The sequence below is a fragment of the Manis pentadactyla genome, chromosome 8, assembly GCF_030020395.1.
Source record: "Manis pentadactyla isolate mManPen7 chromosome 8, mManPen7.hap1, whole genome shotgun sequence".
Taxonomy (NCBI): Eukaryota; Metazoa; Chordata; class Mammalia; order Pholidota; family Manidae; genus Manis; species Manis pentadactyla.
In genome coordinates this window covers 36730284-36750772 of record NC_080026.1, presented here as the reverse complement: position 1 = coordinate 36750772, position 20489 = coordinate 36730284, and the positions used below count along the sequence as shown (strand labels likewise).

The 20489-nt window shown below is 42.0% G+C and overlaps 1 protein-coding gene across 13 annotated transcripts in view; it reads right to left on the bottom strand.

The window, feature by feature from the left end:
- The window catches only part of NCKAP5 (NCK associated protein 5), a 1007163-nt gene that overhangs the window by 775982 nt on the left and 210692 nt on the right, over positions 1–20489 (bottom strand). For 11 of the 13 annotated variants that reach the window (XM_057505668.1, XM_057505671.1, XM_057505667.1 and 8 more), the window contains one exon: positions 13475–13604. The exons of the other annotated variants lie outside the window; for them this stretch is intronic. In XM_057505668.1, the coding sequence (XP_057361651.1) occupies positions 13475–13543 (69 nt within the window). In that variant the 5' untranslated portion in view covers positions 13544–13604. The remainder of the gene's footprint in view (positions 1–13474; positions 13605–20489) is intronic. 13 annotated transcript variants of the gene reach the window in all.

The following is a 20489-nucleotide window of genomic DNA, read 5'->3' as shown; positions in this document are numbered from 1 at the left end:
GACCCTGTTTCCTCTTTCTCTCTCTTTATGTAGTGGAAAATCTTTCCCGCTTCAGCCCCTCTGAGTCTGCTTTCCCCCATCGAAGACCAGGAGTCACATGGGAAATGATCCCAGCCCCTTCCCCAAATCTCATCTCCCACTGCTCCAAGTTGGCACAGCTCAAAGCAACTGAAGGCCTAAGACAGACAAAGGAGTGCTCTACAGCCCAGTCTCCAGCCTGATCCTATCTGGGCCTGGGCTGAACACCCGCAGGACCCTGTGCACAGGGAGCCATTGTACACTTGGTTACAAGGCTATGGGCACTTCTGGAAGCCTTTGGAATAAAATTGCCTGTTATAAATAGACATTGGCCAGGCTTCAAGGGTGAGAGCAGTAGGCCAAAAGTTCCAGAAAAATATAATGCTTCATATAAGAAGGTCTACAATATAGCTCATTAACGGGGAACTACTGAGCCGTTGGACTCAGAAGAAAGAAACCCAAGGCTTGGTCAGATATAACCTGTAGTTAACACCTGGTGAACATTTCTGGCTGATAACATCATGGATATGCCATTCAGTTTTTAAACATCATACATTCATATACCCAAACCAAACACTTAAAAAAAATCTTTTCTAAATGCCTCCTTCCATCTGCAGACAAAGAAAACTGCCATCTGGAGTTGCCACGTCAGCCGGCTCCACATATTTTCAGAGTTGAGGAGGAGACTGCATGCCAAGCCCTGTGCTGTGGGCTCTATTGGAATCCTTTCCGTAATTCTTTTGACAGCTCTTTAAGTAAGAGATTATCACCTCTTCCTCTAGACGAGAATGCAGAGCTCAGAGAAGGCAAGTATCATGGCTAAGCTCACAGAGACAAGGCAGTACGTGGCAGGTTGAGATTCCAATACAGCTCAGGCTGGTTCTCCAGCCAGCCATGCTCTTTCCACTTCATTACATGGCATGGATTTCCACTGTACCCTTTCAGATGAGTGCTCTGCACACAGTAGGTGCTTAGTACATGTTTCTTCCTGCTGTAAACATAAGCTATTATTGCTGATATTTCTGGTAAGTTTAAGCTTAGCAGGTAGAAGCTTCATCACTGCCTTAATTACAATACCTTTCCTTTGCAGAGTCCTACACAGTCTATAAAACAATCCCTTTATTCCCTTGACTCTCATAGAGACCTCACTACTGAGCACATAGAGATTCAGAGAGTTTAAGAAACTTGCTGAAGGCCACACAGCTACTAAAGGGCTCACCTCAAGTCCCAACAGATTTGGAGTTCTACTGCAGTAATCAACCCACTGCATCACCCTCCTGGCACCTCTGCCTCCACAGAGCATCTACCCAGGCCTGCACCAGGCCTTTTCATTAGGACCTCTGAGAGAAGACCGTGTCATTGACCACACAGAACTTACACTGTGAAGGTGTCATATCTGGTCAGACCAAGTGGGTGAGACTGAGAAAGCAACACATGAGACCCCATTTCTAATACTATAACAACCGTAAACTAGTATGACCTAGATGGTGTTTTCTTCTCATTCCAGAAATGTGGGAAGACACATGGAGGCTTAACAACACGCTCCTAAATAATCAATGGATCAATGACCAAATCAAAATGGAGATCCAGCAATATATGGAAACAAATGACAACAACAACACTAAGCCCCAACTTCTGTGGGACACAGCAAAAGCAGTCTTAAGAGGAAAGTATATAGCAATCCAAGCATATTTAAAAAAGGAAGAGCAATCCCAAATGAATGGTCTAATGTCACAATTATCGAAATTGGAAAAAGAAGAACAGATGAGGCCTAAGGTCAGCAGAAGGAGGGACATAATAAAGATCAGAGAAGAAATAAATAAAATTGAGAAGAATAAAACAATAGCAAAAATCAATGAAACCAAGAGCTGGTTCTTCGAGAAAATAAACAAAATAGATAAGCCTCTAGCCAGACTTATTAAGAAGAAAAGAGAGTCAACACAAATCAACAGTATCAGAAACGAGAAAGGAAAAATCACGACAGAAATGTGGGAAGAGAGGACTAGGTGGGGTATGTGTTCTACAGGATATATTTGCTGGATGCATTCTGTTGGCCCCTATACATCCTCTCTCTGCCCTTCTCTGCACTGCTCTGGGCCTCAGGCTGCCCTGTGGGCCCCTCTCCCCTGCGTTCCAACTGGGCTTAGCAAATGGGAAGTGCTGGGAGAGCCCTGGCAAGTGGGAGCAGAGTGTGGTGGGAGTTTTCATGTCCTGCTCCCCTCCCTGCTTGGCCAACACTGGCTGGTGGCATCGCTCCACCTGAAGTGTCATTTCCTGCTAAGTGGCTCTCTCCCTGTGGCCACATGGTTCTGTGGTGCTTCCTTCCCTGCCCTCCAGACTGAGCAGCAGTAATGGCTTCCACAGTTTCTAGCTTTGGGGTGCTGCACTATTATCCCGTTGAGTTCTCTCCATCCTGCCACCCTTTGTAAGAGGCCCTTTATTAAATCCTCCCCCATCCTGACCTGACTGTGCCATCTGTTTCCTTTTAGGGCATCACCTGGTACAATAAATAAACAATAGAGTTGATGCAGTTTTTATAGGCAAAACTATGGAATGTTATTCAGATCCTTCAGAGAGGATGAGAAATGCTAACCATGTTAGACTGGGCTTTCTTCTACCTTCACTTCCTCTTGCTACACCTTACCAAACAGGAATCAGGTCAGATTTTCTGCCTCAGTGACTTACCAGCAGAGCTCCAAACCTGGCCTGGGAGATCTCCAAATAGCACCTTACTGCTGTCATTTGGCTAGGACGCCCTCTGGGGAGGTGGGATGATAGCACGAGCACATCCCAGGCATGTCTAGTTGGCACCCTTGAGGACTTCACACTCAGCCTTGCGCTCTGCCACCCAAGATTACCACGAGTATCCATGGCCATGCCATCTCACAGGATAGCAGGCCTCTGATAATGGCACCTTCTCACAAAAAGGCCAACAGTTTCTGAGCCTGCTTATCTGCTGGCTCTAACAGATGGATCCAGAATTTATAAGACTAGATAATTTTATTTCCTGCAACACATCTATGTGCGTGAGAGCAGTCAGTGGATTAATTGTATTAGGAAACCTACCAAGCTGAAGACAATTGCTTATAACTAAGAACCAGAAAGGTGCTGAAAGGCAAGAAGGCAAGCCATCCTCAGAGGCATCTTGGGAAATGGACAATTATGATCCATTTAGCCTTGTTAAGGAACTGAAATTTATGAGGAAGAAACATCTGGAACTGCCTGGAAAGTAAAGGAACCCAGAGGATTCACTGTTCGGGCTTGTAGAGAGCAGTCTGGACAAATGCAATTCCATGTCAGGAGAGAATTGCAAAATTAGGACATTAAAGGAACAGAATTGAGGCAGTGCATCTGGTGTTACATGAAGCATTTTAATACAGTGGCTCCTGGATTTGCTCTTAAAATATTAATTGAAATTGGGATGAAAATTAGGGCTGTCATTTGAATTAGAAAACTGGCAGAAAGATTATAAATACTAGTTAAGCTGAGCCAAGGCACCAGAACATGGTAATGCCACAGAAAGTAATAAAAATGCTGCCTAATTCACAGCCATGAACCCTGTGGATGTTTAATAAATATTAATTGGTAATAATGAACTTTAGTGTGGGGTGGTAAATTACTGTGAGACAGGCTGCTGAAATCCAGCTAATATATGTATATATACAGTTGGTATAACATAAACTGATAAGTGAATGAGAAGAAAGGAAATCAAAATGATTTAGCTACATGATGCATTTTGCCTGCATCACAAAGTATGGGTAAGAGAACATTAATAGAGGGTGGGAGGGGCACTAGAGGAGACAAGAGGAAAGTTAAGATGATAATTCAGAATTGCAATAGAGCTTTCTTATGGTCTCGGCAATTCCTCAAGTATAAGTCAGGCACCTTGGAGTCGCACGCTATTCTTTTAAGGCACTGTGGTTATCTCAATAAATTTCTGCTTCAGGGAACACAGGGACACCAAAGATTAAATCTGGACCAATTTCCTAGAGGGGGATATGAAAGCTCTCCTCCTTGGGGAAGCATTTCCTAATCAACACATCCAGAAGAGCAACCTCCTCTTTCCAAATCCCATCACTCTTTGTTTGCACCACCATATTCCTCCTGCTATTGCTATGATTTGTGTATATATGACTGGGTTTTTTTAAGCTTTGTAAAGCAGAAATCACACTTTGAATTTCTTAGAACTCACTCAGCTCTTTCACTCCTAGCACTTCACAGTGCTTCAGACCTATTGGGTGCTCAGTTCCTGTGCTGATCAGTTAGGAACTCTGGAAGGGAAGGCAGGAACCTATGAGAGAGGACATCCAGCAGACTATGGGGTGTGAGGACCAGCTTCCACAGAGATCGATGAAAGCTCTACCTCTGCCTAGAGACAAAGCACTAGAGAGTCTGCCATGGGAATGATCTTAGGCTGGAGGAGGAAGATGCAGAAAACTCAGTTGCCATGGAAACTTGTATGATCTGATGATTCCCATTGTTGAATGATGGAGAGACATCAGGAGAATGACAAGCAGATCGCTGAGCCCTTAGAAAACACAGAAAATGCCAAGCAAATGTCTCTGCTCATCTGTACTTATTTCTGCTGAAGATGCAGTATTGTTTTCATCATCTATCAATAACATAGCATTTGCAAAGAGCTTTCAAAATGTTTCCAGTTCCTGTTTTGATTTAGTAATCTCTGAGACCTCAAATATGCACAGTGCTAGGTCTGAGAATCCGATTATACCTATGGACTTATTCCCCAGAAAAATGCACATACACATAATAGCTAATAAAATATACTTCAGAGAATTCAAAACTCCTGAAGTCTTTCCCTAAGTTTGTCCTATCAAGTACCTTGGGACTCAAGAGGGTCCAGATACCACATTAAAATCTCTGATGTAAAACAAAATTCTTTATACACACACTACAATCATCCTTGGAGAAAACTGAAAAGCAGGGTGTCATCTATTCTCTCCCCCCTTCCCACCAGCCCTCAGTGCCTTCTCCAGGTGGATTGCCCCTCCTCCATACCCAGTATCTCCTGCTGGTGTGTACCTCACTCATGAACCGCTACAAACTGCTAGGTTCACTCATTTATTCCTTCATTTGACTGAGTGTTTTCTATGTGTCAGACTTGAGGGATACAAGTGTGAATGTGACATGGCTCATAGTAGCTGACAGTTCAGTTAGGGCTGATTTTGCTTCCCAGATGTTTAGCAATGTTTGGAGACAGCGTCAGTTGTCACAACTGGGGAAGGGTGCTATTGTCATCCAGTAGGTAGAGGCCAGGGATGCTAGTAAATAACCTCCACTGCACAGGACAACCCGCAACAAAGAATACAGGGCCCAAAACATTCCAGTAGTGCCTGGATTGAGAAACCCCGCTCTGGAGCAGACAGGAATGTGGCATTGGGGTAAGTGCAATGATTAAGACCAGAAGTGAGAATTCAGGCAGCTCAGGCAAGGACATTTTCATAAGAACTGTGGAAGGTACGGCTCCAATGGCAATCTGTCTTATTTCCAATGATGAGAGGAAAGAAAAAACAGGGAAGAGTCACTCAGGGTAAGCCATCACCTAATGAAGGCAGACTTTCCTCTGGGCAATACCAGAGGAGGCAGCACCAGCCACAGGTGGCGAGCAAACAAATGGCATTTTGGGGGGAATCTCCTCATGGGAAATGAGTGCTGAGTCCCCATCCTCTCCATCTGTTAGTGTTCTGGCCAAAAGAATGTGCAGCCACTTGCTAGGATCATCACTCAAGTTTTAAACCCTGCTGCTACTGGGAACAGCTGTCATTCGGCTGTGTCCCGTCATTCCCCCTTCCTCCTTTCTCTACTCCCATTCTGGTCAATATTTCCACCTCGTACACATACACACCACAATTAGGCCCCATGTAGGTAAAAACTAAAATTATAGATACATGGTATTAAATACATTATATATTTTATATATGCTGTTATAAACTTTAATCTCTGTGGAAGTTGGTTCCAAGACCTGGTTAATTAGAAAAAGCACCAGACCAGAAATCAGCCCTACACCAAGTTTCAACACACGCATTCTTTATTCCTTGTAATTCTCCTCCAGCACCTCCACCCCTCTGACCACTGTTTGGCCAAAATCACATGTGGTCTTTCTCATCAATAGGCACAGAAAGAAAGGGCAGTTGTGCGGATGCACAGGTACACCTCCAACCCTACTGAGGAGGCACTGTTGGAGGTTGGGAAGCACCCTGCAAGGAGTTCCCAGCCACGGGCAATAAAAGGCATTCTGCCTCTGAGCTGGTAGCTGTGCAGTGGCAACAGTCTGGAGGTAGCCAGACTGCCACTGAAATCCCAGCTCAGTCACTCAGCAGTTCTATAGCCTTGAGGAAATAAACTTGTTAAGCTTCACATTTCTCACTTGTAAAAGAGGAATAATTAGAGTTGCTACCTTAAAGGATTGTCGTGAGTATGAAGTGACAGTTTCCATCTAAAGCACTGAGCAGAGTGCCTAGCACATAGTAAACCTCAATCAGTTCTGGCGATTACTTCTAAAGGAAGGAAGCCATCCCAGTCCAGACTCAATGCCTGAACATCCTGAGCTGTCTGCTAACAGGACTTCCATATTACACCCACCAGCCCTCACTGCTGACATACTCAGATCCCTTGGCTTGGGCTCACTCACCCTACTTCTGCTCCTGTCCTGAGCTGCATTTGGACTCTGCCTCAGCAGCAGTGCTGCTCAAATCTCCAGGCTCCCTTCCAGCATTCTTCTTGTTGGGGTCTGATCACCTTCTGTTCATCTGGAACCTCTTTAAGACCTTAGCAACCAGGTATTGTGGGCAATGCCCACCTGGCTAAGCCTCCTCTGTGTTCTCCCGGCCCATCTGCACCAACTCTCTCCATAGCCCCCAAAGATCTGTGCTGCTGGAGGGCAGCTGAGCAGGGCATTTTTCCAGCATTTTCTTGTCCTGCTTCGATGGGCTCAGCTGGGCTGTAGGCAGACTCACCAGGTAAACATTCATGTAAGACTGACACTTCTCTGACCCCACCATTGCCAGTGTCAGGGGGACAGTCACAGATTCAGCATGCCACTTTGGAAAGGGGGCTGACGCAGGCCAAAGCTGAGCTATTATCCATCTGTTACTTTTTTCGAAATGGCTTTAGCTGGATGCTCAGATATCACCACACCTTCCCACATCTGGCTTTAGTGCACAGTCTTTCTAATTCTCAGGACATCCAGGAGATGGTTGACACAACAGTGCTGTTAGTGGGGATGAAGCATTTGGGGGAATAGAAAGCTTCCTCTCATTCACTGACCCTCCTCTACTTGATACTCACTTGGGAAATCTCAAATGATCTTCATATCAGAGAACAAAGGTCAGGTTTCCAGAGAGCATCTTGGCCTTTGCCCAGTGGTCAGAGGCACAGAGGACACTTTACTTTATATATGCTCCCATTAGTACAAAGGATCAGAGGTAGTTGGGACTTGAGTAGCTAATAGCCTTCTCTGGCAACCTGGTGGTTTGTGCTCTGTACAGCATTGCTGTGGTGAGTGGTGGTCTAATTATAGCACCAAGAGAGTCAAGAAAGCTACAGTCATGCCTGAAACATTAGAATATGCATATGTTCTCCTTAGTATTCATAATCTACTGGCTGCACTGAGCTACACTAACAATACCCCTATTTTGCACTTTGAAAAAGTCTTAGCAAGCTTTGAGCTTTCTAAAATATTTCCCTTTGTTTAACAACTTGCTACTTGGAAACATACATCTTTGTTCACCAACCTAAACCTGCCCTTTGCCTGCCTTGGTGTATTGCATAGCTTGATGGTAAACATAAATCGCTACTAAAAGTTAGCTCCCAGGAAAAGGGAATTTGGACTCCCAAGTTTCCTATTTCTCCAGTGTGAGCAGATATCCTTTAGAATCCAACTTGCTGCTTGTCTTTATAAATAAATAAAGATTTCTTGAAACATAAGCCATAGCCAATTGTTCATGAATTGTCTATGACTGCTTTCCTGCTACAAGAGCAGAGTTGAGGAGCTGTGACTACTCATCAGGCCTGCAAAGCCTAAAAGACTTATTTTCTGGCCTTTTATAGAATTTTCTGACTCCTGCTTTAGAATCACTTCCAATTACTAACCAGGGGGGAAATAACTGGAGACAGAGCAGCAGATACTTATATTTGTGTATTTGTCAGGGTTCTGTTTCTCTATATGTGTATATATAAATATGCATACATATATAGGAGGCCCAGGGAGGCCAGTATGCAGTTCCAGCCCAAGCCGGAAAGCCTGGGAATTAGGCGGGCAAATGGGGTAAGTCCTATTTGGAGCTCAGAGGCCCGAGAACTGGAAGTGCCCCTGTTGGAGGACAGAAGATGGATGTCTCAGCTCATGCAGAGAGCAGGTCCACCCTTCCTCTGCCTTTTTGTTCTATTCAGGCCCTCAACAGATCAGATGATGCCCTCCCATGGGGGTGAGGGCCGTCTTCTTTATTCGGTCTACTGCTGCAAGTGCTGATCTCTTATGGAAACACCCTCACAAGCACACCCAGAAGCAATGTTTTGCCAGGTATGCAAGCACCCTGAGCCTAATCAAGTTGACACATAAAATTAATCATTGCAATTTGATGTAAGGAAGGAGTTTCCCTGGGAGAAAGTAACTCAGCAATGAAATGAGCCGTCCCCAAGGAGTAGAGAGCAGTAGTCTTGGGTTGTTTTCTTCTTCTATCATAATTCTCACCTACCAAATTCTCTCCATCACTTCAATTTTAGTACCTGTGTTGCTGAAGTGAGCACTCCACATTGCTCTGAAGTGTGGTTCTAGCTACAGGTCCTCTGTGATGCCTCCCACATCTTCCTACAATGACCTCCGTCCTATCGCTGTCGGGTCACACTGTCTACTTCCTCAAAGTTATATTATTTTTCCTCCTTATTAGATCAGCTTCCAAAAATAAACTATAAACTCCTTGAGGAGAAATATTTCCTTGTATCAGTCAAGAGGCCCCTGCAGGAAGGAGATGCACACTAAAATCATCTAATTGAGGAGCTTTTGGTAAAGGAACTGTTCAACAAAGTACTGGCTGGCTTCAAGTAAACCAACACAACATGGGCTGACAATCTCCAGAGCCATTACTACCAAGGAGCCTCAAGGAGAATGGAGAAAGAGAAGGTGCCAGAATACAGAACTGTGGTTATAACTGATGCTGGAGCTGGGGAAAGGACTGCGCAGCAAAAGCAGTGACCTTAGGCAGAACAGCCCAGTCGATGTAGTCCATGACCATGTACAGTAAGAGCAGAAAAACAATGCCCTTGACCTCTCTCTCCTCTCAACCTGTGACCTGCTGCCAGGTCGTCCCACTGGCCAACCCAACCAGATGCTATAAGACAAGGGGTCCTTTGGTTTAAGGTCCATGTGGTACATCATCCAGGGGTGACAGCCATATAAAGAAGGATAGAGAGCATCTGGAGAGAAAAATGGTGACTATCCAGAATAGCCCATAGCTACTAAAACATCTTAAATATAACACAGATTTTCAATGTTGCTTGTAGATCTGACTTAGTTAATGTGGAATTCCCAATTACTCTAGTGATTTTGATGAAAACTGTTAAGAGGCTGAAGGATGAATTGAAGGGCTTGTGTAGGGTCTTTCCACTCCTACTAGCCCATCAAAACTGCACTGCTATCAGAACCAGGGATCTGGTATACCCAATATTTTGTCTTCCTTTCAGTGGGGGAGAAAGGAATGGGACACCATGAAGGAATTGATCATTCCTAAGAGAAACTGTGACTCCCATCTGTGTTTAAAGCCAAAAGTAATTTTTCTCAAAATTAAAAGAGAGCATTTGCTATTGAAATGTAAGCTGGTAGGAAAGGTAATTCACTCCCCAGCCTCCTCATCAGCCAAATGCTATCATAGCTGTAAGTGTCAAATAGCTATACAGGCAGCCTGGGAATGATTCTTGCAAATAAAAAGGCACAGTGTGAAAAGCTGACATTTTATGATCAGAAAACATCCTGAGGCAGGATGCACAGCTCTGGGTCAAGAAAAGGCTTTGATTTCTGGGGTGATTTTTATTGTTACCAGAGAGAAGACTGTACTTGCCTTGAATCTGCAGCTACTCAGCACACTCCTACTGGTGGAGGCAAACCTGTAGTCACTTGTCTTTCTCTCAGGGTATTTGCATCCCACACTGAAACATATTTTTCACTTCAGTTTCACTTATTTGCCATTTTCTTCTTAAAAAGGATGATTTATCAAGTAAAAAATCAGCAACATCAAAGAATACTCCAGAGGTACTAGGGTGCGTGCCCACACAAACGCACGCATGCACACACACACATACATGCACATACATGCACACACACTTAAACCCTCCCCTGTGTCATGGCCTGAAAGCAAAACTGTGACTAAGGACCACAAACTCACATCCCCCAAATGGGAGCTTCCTTCAATATATGGACTGTGAGTTTCTTTATTCTGTGGTTCCTCCAGCCTAAAAATATAAAAGTTGTTGCAAAGGAGCTATGATTTCTATTCAACACTTCATGATTTGATTATGTAAAATAAAAAGTATAATGAAGTTAATAGAACCTTATTCTTGCAGTACATTATGAGGAATATTTGTCCTGCAAAATGTAACAGTGGAAATTTCTTCTGGGCCTTCTACCTCTCAAAAATATGGCTCATAATGATTACTGTAGTGGAATTTCAAGATGTAAGAATTCGTATTTTTTTTTTCACTGTTAATTTTTCCAAAAGGACATCTTCTTTTACTGGGATATTATATAATGAAAAAGAACTGAAGTTATGGTAGGAGACCTCAATTTTACTTTTGGATGTACTCTAGTTGTGCGACCTCAGAGAAAACATTTAACCTCACTGAATTAGTTCTTCTGCAAAGTGAGGAGACTGGACAACCCATTACCAATTTAGCATTTTATGATTTTAAAATAATATAAAATTGAACAAAATCAAGTAAAACAAACATGCCTTGGCAATGAAGATTGTGTTTTATGATGCCAGGTGTTCTTTCTCCTTTCCCTTGTATTTCTTATTCCCCAGCAACAGAATCATCCTTATGTGCTTCTAGTTATTTGCCTCATTATTTGTGTGACTTCAGCACAGAGCCAATGAGGGCAATGTCTTGGGTTCAAGTCCTTTACAGACCAGTCAGCTTTATTCTTATCCCCCTTCATCTCTCTTCCTAACGGTCACAATAAAATTCACTCAAAGGGCTTTTGAAGGGTCTCACTCTCAAAGAACCATCTAGAAAAGAGCACTCTCACTGGCACTGTACCAGAAGTAGTGTCTTACATAAGAAAAGAACACTAAAAAGGAGGGTAAAATTATAGTGAGATGGCCTAACTTTTATAATATCCAATAGCAATAAGCACCCCCATACAGTGGGCCACATAGTCATTGGAAAGCCATTCTTTGTCAGGCTTTTCCCAAAATTGTATACAGATTTAACACATAATCTGCCTCTAGGAAACAAGGAAGATATTTCATTATCATGTAAAAACTCTCTTAAGCGTCATTTAGGGAGATTTAACAGGATTAAGTTTCTCAGGTAGTGCCCAGCAACAAGTTCTCATTTTCACAGTGCTCTTTAATGTTATAAGAAACAGATTCACAACCCCCAGAAGACTTAGGGTCAAGCCATATGCCAATGGGAGTGCAAGCATGGTTTCAGGCTTTCAGCTAGCACTGGTGATATGACAGGCTGTGATTTGTGCTCACAGTCAAGCCTGTCCCTAAGCAACATGTAAATGTGGGCAGAGATTTCATTGAGACTGTTTCCTCCTTCTCTGATTTTCAGACAGCCAATGCCTTCACAGTAAACCACTTCCCAATCTTCTATTTTCCCCAACCCAGCCTTGCATTCTAGCACTCTGTTTGTTACCAATATGCTCAGCAAAATTCTGCTCATGCAGTTGATGTTTGGAAATGATCCAAGACCTTTTATGAACAAGCGCTACTGTGAATTATTGAAAGATAATAGCTCAGCATGCTTGTTTTTATTAGGTCTTTGCATATTCTCTGGGACCTAAGAGAGAAATGGCAACTTTAGGGACTAAGGATGGTATTTTTGGGTTAAGAGAACCTTTCCTGTGCTGCTCAGATCATACTACACGGGCACCTATACCCTCTGCCCAGGCATAAGACAGACCCCTTTGGTAGGTTGATAATGTAAGAAGTGTTTTCTTTGGCAAAGGAGAGGCTGAGAAAATATCTTTTTATTCTATGTTTTCCCAGAACTTGCAAAGCAAATAGACATATGAACACACATACACACATACACACACACACACAAAATCTTCACCACATTCTACCTGTATATAGGAAGGCCTAAGGGATAAGAAAATAGCACATCCATTGGGAAGAAAATTTAAAATGCTACAAAAGTTCTCATCCTTTGAAGTTCTTAGGCTGGTCAGTGGACAGCCCACATAGACACAGAAGTTAACTCTAATAACAAGAGAAGAACTAGACACAAAGGTTTAATGCAGGCCTGTTCCCAAGTCCTAGAAACTCACACCTATGAGCAGCTTATGATATGAAGCCTCTGCAGTTTGGGGTAAATACTACTCATATGCTGCCCATGCAAGAGCCACAGCAGCAGCCCTGGAAAAGTGCAACTAATAAAGCAATTCAACAGGTATTTTATTGGTACCTGCTCTGACCCAGACTCCTGGCCAGGTGGTCAGAGTGCACAAATACACCACTAATGAACATGGGAAAGAAGGAACTACACTAAATTCAATTTCAGTAGTTGAGCAAAAGAAAAAGGTGACTTGCCTGATTTGATTTTTGGCTCTGTTCATATGCATTATGGAATAAAAGAGGTGACCCACATATCTTAGCTCACACTATGAAAGACTGGCCAACCTTCAGAAACCAGTGTCTTAGTCTATTTCCTTTGGCTGACCAGATTCTCATACACAAAAGCAACCCAACCATGTTGTTAAGAATGATGCTTATCATTATTGTTAAGAATGATGCTTATCATCATTAAAACTTTAAGAAAGAAAGTTTATGGACAGTTGAACGAGTTTACATACCTAAGAAGATCTCAGAGACTTTCTTCACTCTTCAATATTTGACGCTCTATTGAATTCTCATTCAACTTAACCCAAACTTAAGATAAATGGCAACAGAACAACTATATACAGGCTTGGCATCTGGCATCAGCTGTACAGTAGTGTTTCTGTGTAGGTTAATGTCTACTTCAGCTGGAATTAATATAATTATATATAATGCTGACAGATTATGACATTTCCCTATTATGACACTACACAAACATTCCAATAATTTGCTGGCTTTTGACTTTGTAAAAAATAAATGAAACAAAATCTCAGGGGATATTGCTAATGGGATAACTGGAATAGAGGTATCAAAAGCACAGGGTTCAGGAAATAACAGTCAAAGAATAATGCATTTTAAGCCAAAACTTATAGAGTGGTAAATGAATATTTAGTACTTACCACAAGACTGCTGTCTAGAGACAGCCTTTTTCCAAAGTCCCTTTTCTCAAGCTGTCTCTTTCCCTCCATGAGTGAAGTTATTTATTTTCCTTTGTGATTTATAAGAATTCCCCTTCTGTTTCCAGGGTCACTGCAAAAAGTGAGCATGTGTTTTACTATCCAAGTGAAGAGTGGTTAGGCCCTTGTTTTTTACTTCCTAAACAGGAACAAGTGTTGGAAGCCAAAAATACCCAGACCCAAATAATAATTATAGAACTGGACTCTCTCAACTAAAAAAAAAAAAAAGACCTCTTTGGGTTGCAAATGTCAGAATCATCTTTATGGAGGCCCCTGTGTTTTTATAGGTTTTGCTAATGGAGTTGGGGAACGGGTTTGCAGGTCAAATCAGCAGACTGTGGAAAAAAGTAAACAGTCCATTTCATGCCACACTTGCTCCACACCCTTCCTCTATCAGCCAGAATCATTCTGTTACTGTGCACAGAGATGCTGTCTGCAAATTCCATGAGATCAAACTGACAAAACCACACTCCATAACCAAGAGTTGTCAAGCCCAAGGCCCAATGAGGGGAATCTGAAACATGACTATTATTGTCAATATTTCATTTAAAAATATTTCATTTACACATATTTAAGGAACATTATGAGATACATTCCCTTTGGACAGGCTGATTCAGAATGAATGGTGGATGACATCATTATAATCAACGAGTATTTGAACACTCACTGCATTTCACCTTTATGATAGCTAACCCCTCCACTCCACAGAGATTGCTTATGAATGATCAAGTAGTCTGACTAATAAGGATGCACCATATGTAATAAGCACTAGCTTCTAGTTTTCACCAAGATGTAAAAGTCTTCAAAGAAAAGAAATAGGTCTGATCCCAGGAGGCATTCCTACCCATTAGCTAACTAATCTTGGGCAGTCATTTAGCTTCTCTGAAACTCATCTTTCTCAATTGCAAAAACATAACAATGGCAATCAAGTGATGTATGTAAAAATTGCAATAAATTATGACTTACATATAAGTTATAATTATGCACAGGTTACACTGAAAAACAGTTAACCTTAAATACTAGCTAGCATAATTAATATGTCTTTGATGATTCAGAAGGCACTTTGAGGTACAGAAGTTTCCCATAAGCTACACAAAACACATAGCCATTGTACCACTGAATTTAATAAAATGCCATACCAATCTGTTTTTATACAAATTAGTTTTTAATAAAGCTGAAAAGAAATATTTTTCACAGCTTTCTCAATCACTTCAAGTTTGATGAGGGTGCAACAGACTCGACCTCTCAGTCCATGGCATGCAGCCCCTTTTCTTAGTTTCTTCTTCCAAGAAGAGGGTTGAGACAGCTATGACCCAGACAGCATATGCCCAAATGATATCCAACCGTTGGAAACTTTTCCAACCATGGGCTGCCTCTTGTTTCTTGTTTTTTCTCTCACTTTCAGAAATATTAATGTTAATTCATTAGCAGTCCATATTGAATTCAAGATAAAATCCAAACTTTTCAACATCATATTCAAGGTCCACTCCCTGCCAACTAGTATTTTACAATCCCCAGATACACCGTGCATGTTTATGAGGCCTTGCTTTTGATCATACCTCTCACTTCCATCTGGTCCAGCCCTCTCCTTGTCCCAGTGCCTGGCTCCAGTCCCATCTCCCTCACAAGACCTTCCTAGTCACTCCATTTGGCCATGATTCCTTTCTCTCCCAAGTTTCACAGAAGTCCTACTTACTTTATTTACCACCATCATTGCCTAGGAGGACTTTTTTACATATAGTAAATTTTTAATATTTTCTTGTTGGTAGAGCCTAGTAGTTAGAAAGAAACAAACTATCAGCAGTATTTTTCAGAACGAAGTTAGTTCTATACTAATGTCTTATGTGAAAGGATCAGTTAACTGAAATTTGAGGGGCTTTTCTCTTCCACTTTAGAATTCCACCCACTTGGCAGGCCCGTATCTCAGTGACTGCGTGCACTGGGGGCCCAGAATACCCGCTCTGACAATGAATCCCACCACAGAGTCTATTCAGGCTCTGAGATCTCTCCCTCCACCAAAACTTGCCCTCCAAGTCTTATTCTATAGAGCTTTGAAGTTTGATAGATCATAACAGATACTCCTTTGGCATTTAGCACATATTTGTTCAGTACCTAATGTATGGAAGACCCAGTACTTAGATGCCGGTGTCACAGCCATGTATGAGAGAGACCAGGTCCCTGCCTTCATGAAACTTACATTCTAGTGGGATGATATAGAAAATAAATAAGCACACAAGTAAATTCAAACTATGAGAGTTACCTGCTATGATGAAAATGACCCCCAGTATGTGGTGGAACAGGGTGTCAAGTATGTGGAAGAGAAAAACACAGTAAGGGTAGCAGCCAATGTAAAAATATGAGTAAAGATCATTCCAGGTAAAGGGTCCAGTCTTTCCTCTGGGAAGGACCTGGGAAAAAGCTTTGTGTGATCTAGAATAGGGGTCCAGTTTCTTAGGAACAAAGTAAGCAAGGAAGAGAATATGCGAGACAAGTTCCATGGAATGATTAGATCATACAGGGTCTTGAAGGCCAAGGTAACTTATTTGCCCTAAACACAATGGTTAATCTTAGGGTATAATTCTCTACTTTCCTTCTTATTTGCTGATAATGTTAAATCAATTAACCTATAAAATGGCAGTAATAATAGGACCTTCTTCATAGTAGGCTTCTTGTGATGATTAATGTGATGCTCCATTTTAAAGAGTTTCCAGTACCTGGCACACAGTAGGTAAGCTCTAAATATTAGATATATTGATTATCCTTTCTGATAAATATGATTAAACTCATTAAGGAGCAACTGTGGTGACTGGATTTTATGCCCTGTAATAGACTGGCGAGGCTGTCATTTTCGGAAATAAGTATCCTTTTGACAGTTCTTAAATAGCCTAATCTGCTCCATGGAAGGCTGATTGAACAGTTTATCCTGGTCAGTTTCTTTTCATATTTTATGTTAATTATATGGCCAGAGATTGACGGTTAAAATGCTTAGCAACTGACACAGCACAGGTATCGACTAATCAGAAGGGCAGAGTCGATGGCAACAAGCCGCACTATGTCCTGGCCACTTATCAGCCCAGTGTATGTACCACGCCCATTGGAAGGACTTGAAAGTTTGTGAATTACACCATAAAACAGTCACGGAAAGGATCAAAGTAGTTATCCAAAAGAGTCAGAGCAAGGCCACCCAAAAGGAACAACATGAAAAGGGGTGGTATCCGCAAAGGAAAAGTCAGGAAGGCAGATTGAGGCCACCTCTGGCACTCAGGCAAGGAGATGGCCCACATTTATACACACGCAGCAAGAACTCCGGGTCTAGAGGTGAAACGAGCACGTTAGATCCCACAGGCACGCTCATGTTACACTGGCCATTTGTACTGCCCAACAAACTTCCTTGCTCAGAGAAGTCTGTCATCAAACTACCTTCTAATTTTCTTTGATTCCCATGTAGTTTTACTTACAGAAGAAGAATGTGCTGACCAGCAAATGTAAGTAGGCTATCTTTTGGAAAGTTACATTTTTAGTACAAATTTGCAATTTAGCATCTGACTATATTCATCATTTATGTATTTGCGTAGGTTGTTAAGTCAGCTTTTCTGCCATAGAAGAACAAGACAGACATGGGGGCTTTAACGACAGAAATTTGTTTTCTCACAGTTCTGGGGGCTGGAAGTTCAAGATAAAGGTGCCGGCAGGACTGGTTTCTGGTGAGGAATCTCTCCTTAGCTTGCCTTTGGCGGCCTTCTTTCTATACCCTCACGTGGCCTTCTCCTTTGCATGCATGCTTTTCTGGTGCCTCTTCCTTTTCTCAGAAGGACACCAGTGCTATTGAATGAGGGTCCCACTCTTAATATTTCATTTAACCTTAATTTCTTTAGGTTAAAAGGCCTCTTCTCAAAATACAGTCATATTGAGGCTTAGGGCTACAGTATGAATTTGGGGGGATACATTTCAGTCCATAAGAGTTTGTTTTAGTCAGATTTCAAAGCATATCATATTTCAGCATACTAATCATCAAATTTCTGAGTCTAAAAAGCAGAGAACTCTCTGGGTGCCAGTGGCTACTCCCAGGCCCTATCCCTCTCATTATCTGACTGCTGGATTTCACCCCCCCAACACACGCACACACCATGCCCGGCTATACTCATCTCTGTATTGCAGGTCCAGTGCTACATTATGGAGACTTAGATGGTCAAGTTTAATTCTGCCAATAGGAGACAGTGAGAGATCAGAAGGCAACAGAAAGCGAGGAGGAATGTGTTTTCAGCTCCAGATGGACAGCATCAATAGCAGGTGACAACAGGCTCCATCCAGTAACTTCTGTGATTCCTCCAGCAGCTCAGCCTGAGAAAGGGCAGTAGCAGCTTCGTGGTCTTTGAGTACCACCACCTTATGCCTCTTTCTCCTCCAACCCTTCCAATGGCTTCATAACGAATTCTTTGCATTGAATCCCTCTCTGCTGAAATATCTAGTTTCTCTTTTCCAGGCTTAACAATGACTGATGCGTACCCCACAGAAATACTTTTGTACATGTAGTCAGCCTGCCTTAGACAACTCCTGGCTTCCTTCTTGTGGACCTTCTGATATAATAGCATGGAATTAGAAACTCTACTAGACCCTAAGCTTCTGGACAGCAGGGACAGTATTTTATGCTCTGTGCTCCTCTAAGTAGGTAATGCCTGATGTATAACAACATGGCAGACACTCAATAAGCAAATGAGTGAATGACTGTTTACAGCTGTCTTTGTGAACATGTGAAGAGCAGGGCAGCAATAGAACATTGCTACACACAGAAATGCTGTACACATTTATAACACTGAAATTACTTTTTTAGCTGAACACACAGACACACCCAAGCCGCAAAGAAAACATTTTATCATGATTTTAAAACTATCATCAACCTAAAAATTACTGTTTCAGCCTTGCCTGCACTTACAAAGGACCATGACCTCCTTGGGTTCATGTCTGTTCCATTTCTTCTTACAACTCTGGTTATAAAGGACACACATCTGCCTCTGGGTGATGGGCTAGAAGTCTCTCCCTCCCTTCATGGGGAGGAAAACGGCCAGAGATGCGAAGGAAGACAGGATATTAAGCATCTTTTTTTTGACTAATGGTCACTGATACTGATCTCCCCTCCTCCCTCACATACATCTCTCTCTAGCTGATGAAAATACTATTATTTGTATCTATAGAAATCTGACTTGGCTTTAATAAACTCTCTTTAATTTTCCTCACAGATAGTAATGGTCTTTCAATGCTAGACAGACCCTTTAATATTCCTAAAGATGTCAGTAATTTCTTCTTTGTGCTAGACTTTGTTAACACATTGTATAATTTTCAAGGGACAATAACCAAACACCATCATCCAATAAAACCTCAAAGGCATATTTCCTCACATGTACATAATTGCACATATGTAGACACATATTCTCACATATACAGATACAAACTCTCATATGCTTATACACATTTTGAAAAGTTTTCTCCATCGCAATTCCTGCCTCTCTGATTCCACTACTTCCTACCCCTGGTTTGACATTTTAATGGTAGTGTCAGGAGAAATGGAGAAAAATGATAGAGCCAGAAGGCATCAGAAGATCTGACTGCCAGCCCTCTTTGCCATATAAATTTGAACACATTGCCTGTCTCCTGTGAGTTTACATTTCCTAATCTGTTCTCACCAGGTTACTGTGAGGTTCCAATGAGATACAGTGTGAAGAGGCCTTTCCACATGTAGATTCAAAATATTTTTTAGTCAGCCTCATTAAGCAACAAATAATGCAAAATGTGATTGTTTGAAGCCATATAAACATCCAGAGAAAAGAGACTGCATCAAACCCATTGGCACGTTCCTTGCAGGACCCAGCACACTGGCTTCTTGGTAGTAAAAATCCAACAGGGAATAATTTTGGGATTGAAACACACTGAAGATGAATCAAGAGGGCAGTGAGTTTCCTGTCCCCCACAAGGCAGCTTAGCACATCTCCACCCTGGCTGCTCCTTAAAATCAAGTGGGGAGATAGCAAAACATACCAATGCCCAGATCTCATCCCAGGCCACTAGTATCTCCACAGTGACAGGCCCCAAGCTCCAGAGTACACTGAGGGCATTCAGGGTTGGCAACCACTGGTTACAGCAGTGGTTCTTAAACTTTGCTGCATATTGTAGTCACCTGTGGAGTCACTGAGACCCATCCCCAGATCCCCAGACCAAATAAATCAGGATCACTAGAGGTGAGAACCAATCATCATTATTTTAAGATCCCTGACTGTCCCAACACATAGGCAATTGAAAACCAGTTTGAGAAGGTGAAGGGATGCCCCCTTTCTGGATCTCCCTCCTTTTTGCAAGGGCTAAGGAATACTCAGATGTTGGCAGCAGTAATTGTATTTCTTCAGCCATTGCTGCCTGCAAACTCTGAGCTCAAAGAAGTGAAATGTCAGATACAAGCAATTTGGATCTGCACTTTCCTCCCTTCCTCCACTCTCAGGCTCCTGCTTAAACTGGTCTTCGACTTGGGCAGAAAATAATGTTGACTAAAGATAGAAATAACAAATCTAGATTCCAAATTAACGCACAATGTCTTAGAAAGTTAAAATGAGGCAATCATCCAGAGAATGATGGAATGACCATTCAAAGACAAGAGTGACAGAAAATCCTGATTCAGATGCTCCCAAACCAGCTTCCTCCTTTCTCTAGACTATTCTCCACGAGCACCATGCTCTCCTTTCAAAGTGCAAACATCAGGAAGGAAAAAAAAGGAAATGGTGAATCTATAAAATTTGCTTCTAGACACCAAGCAGAATATTTGAAACTCCTGTCAGTTTTTCTTTGAAATCTTTCCATCTCAGTCTATTAAGTCTACATAAAAGAAAGCAATTGGCTTATTTATAATTTAAACACACATACACAGCAGTTTCCTTGTGAAAGATATATTGGCTCAATAACTTTCTGCTAT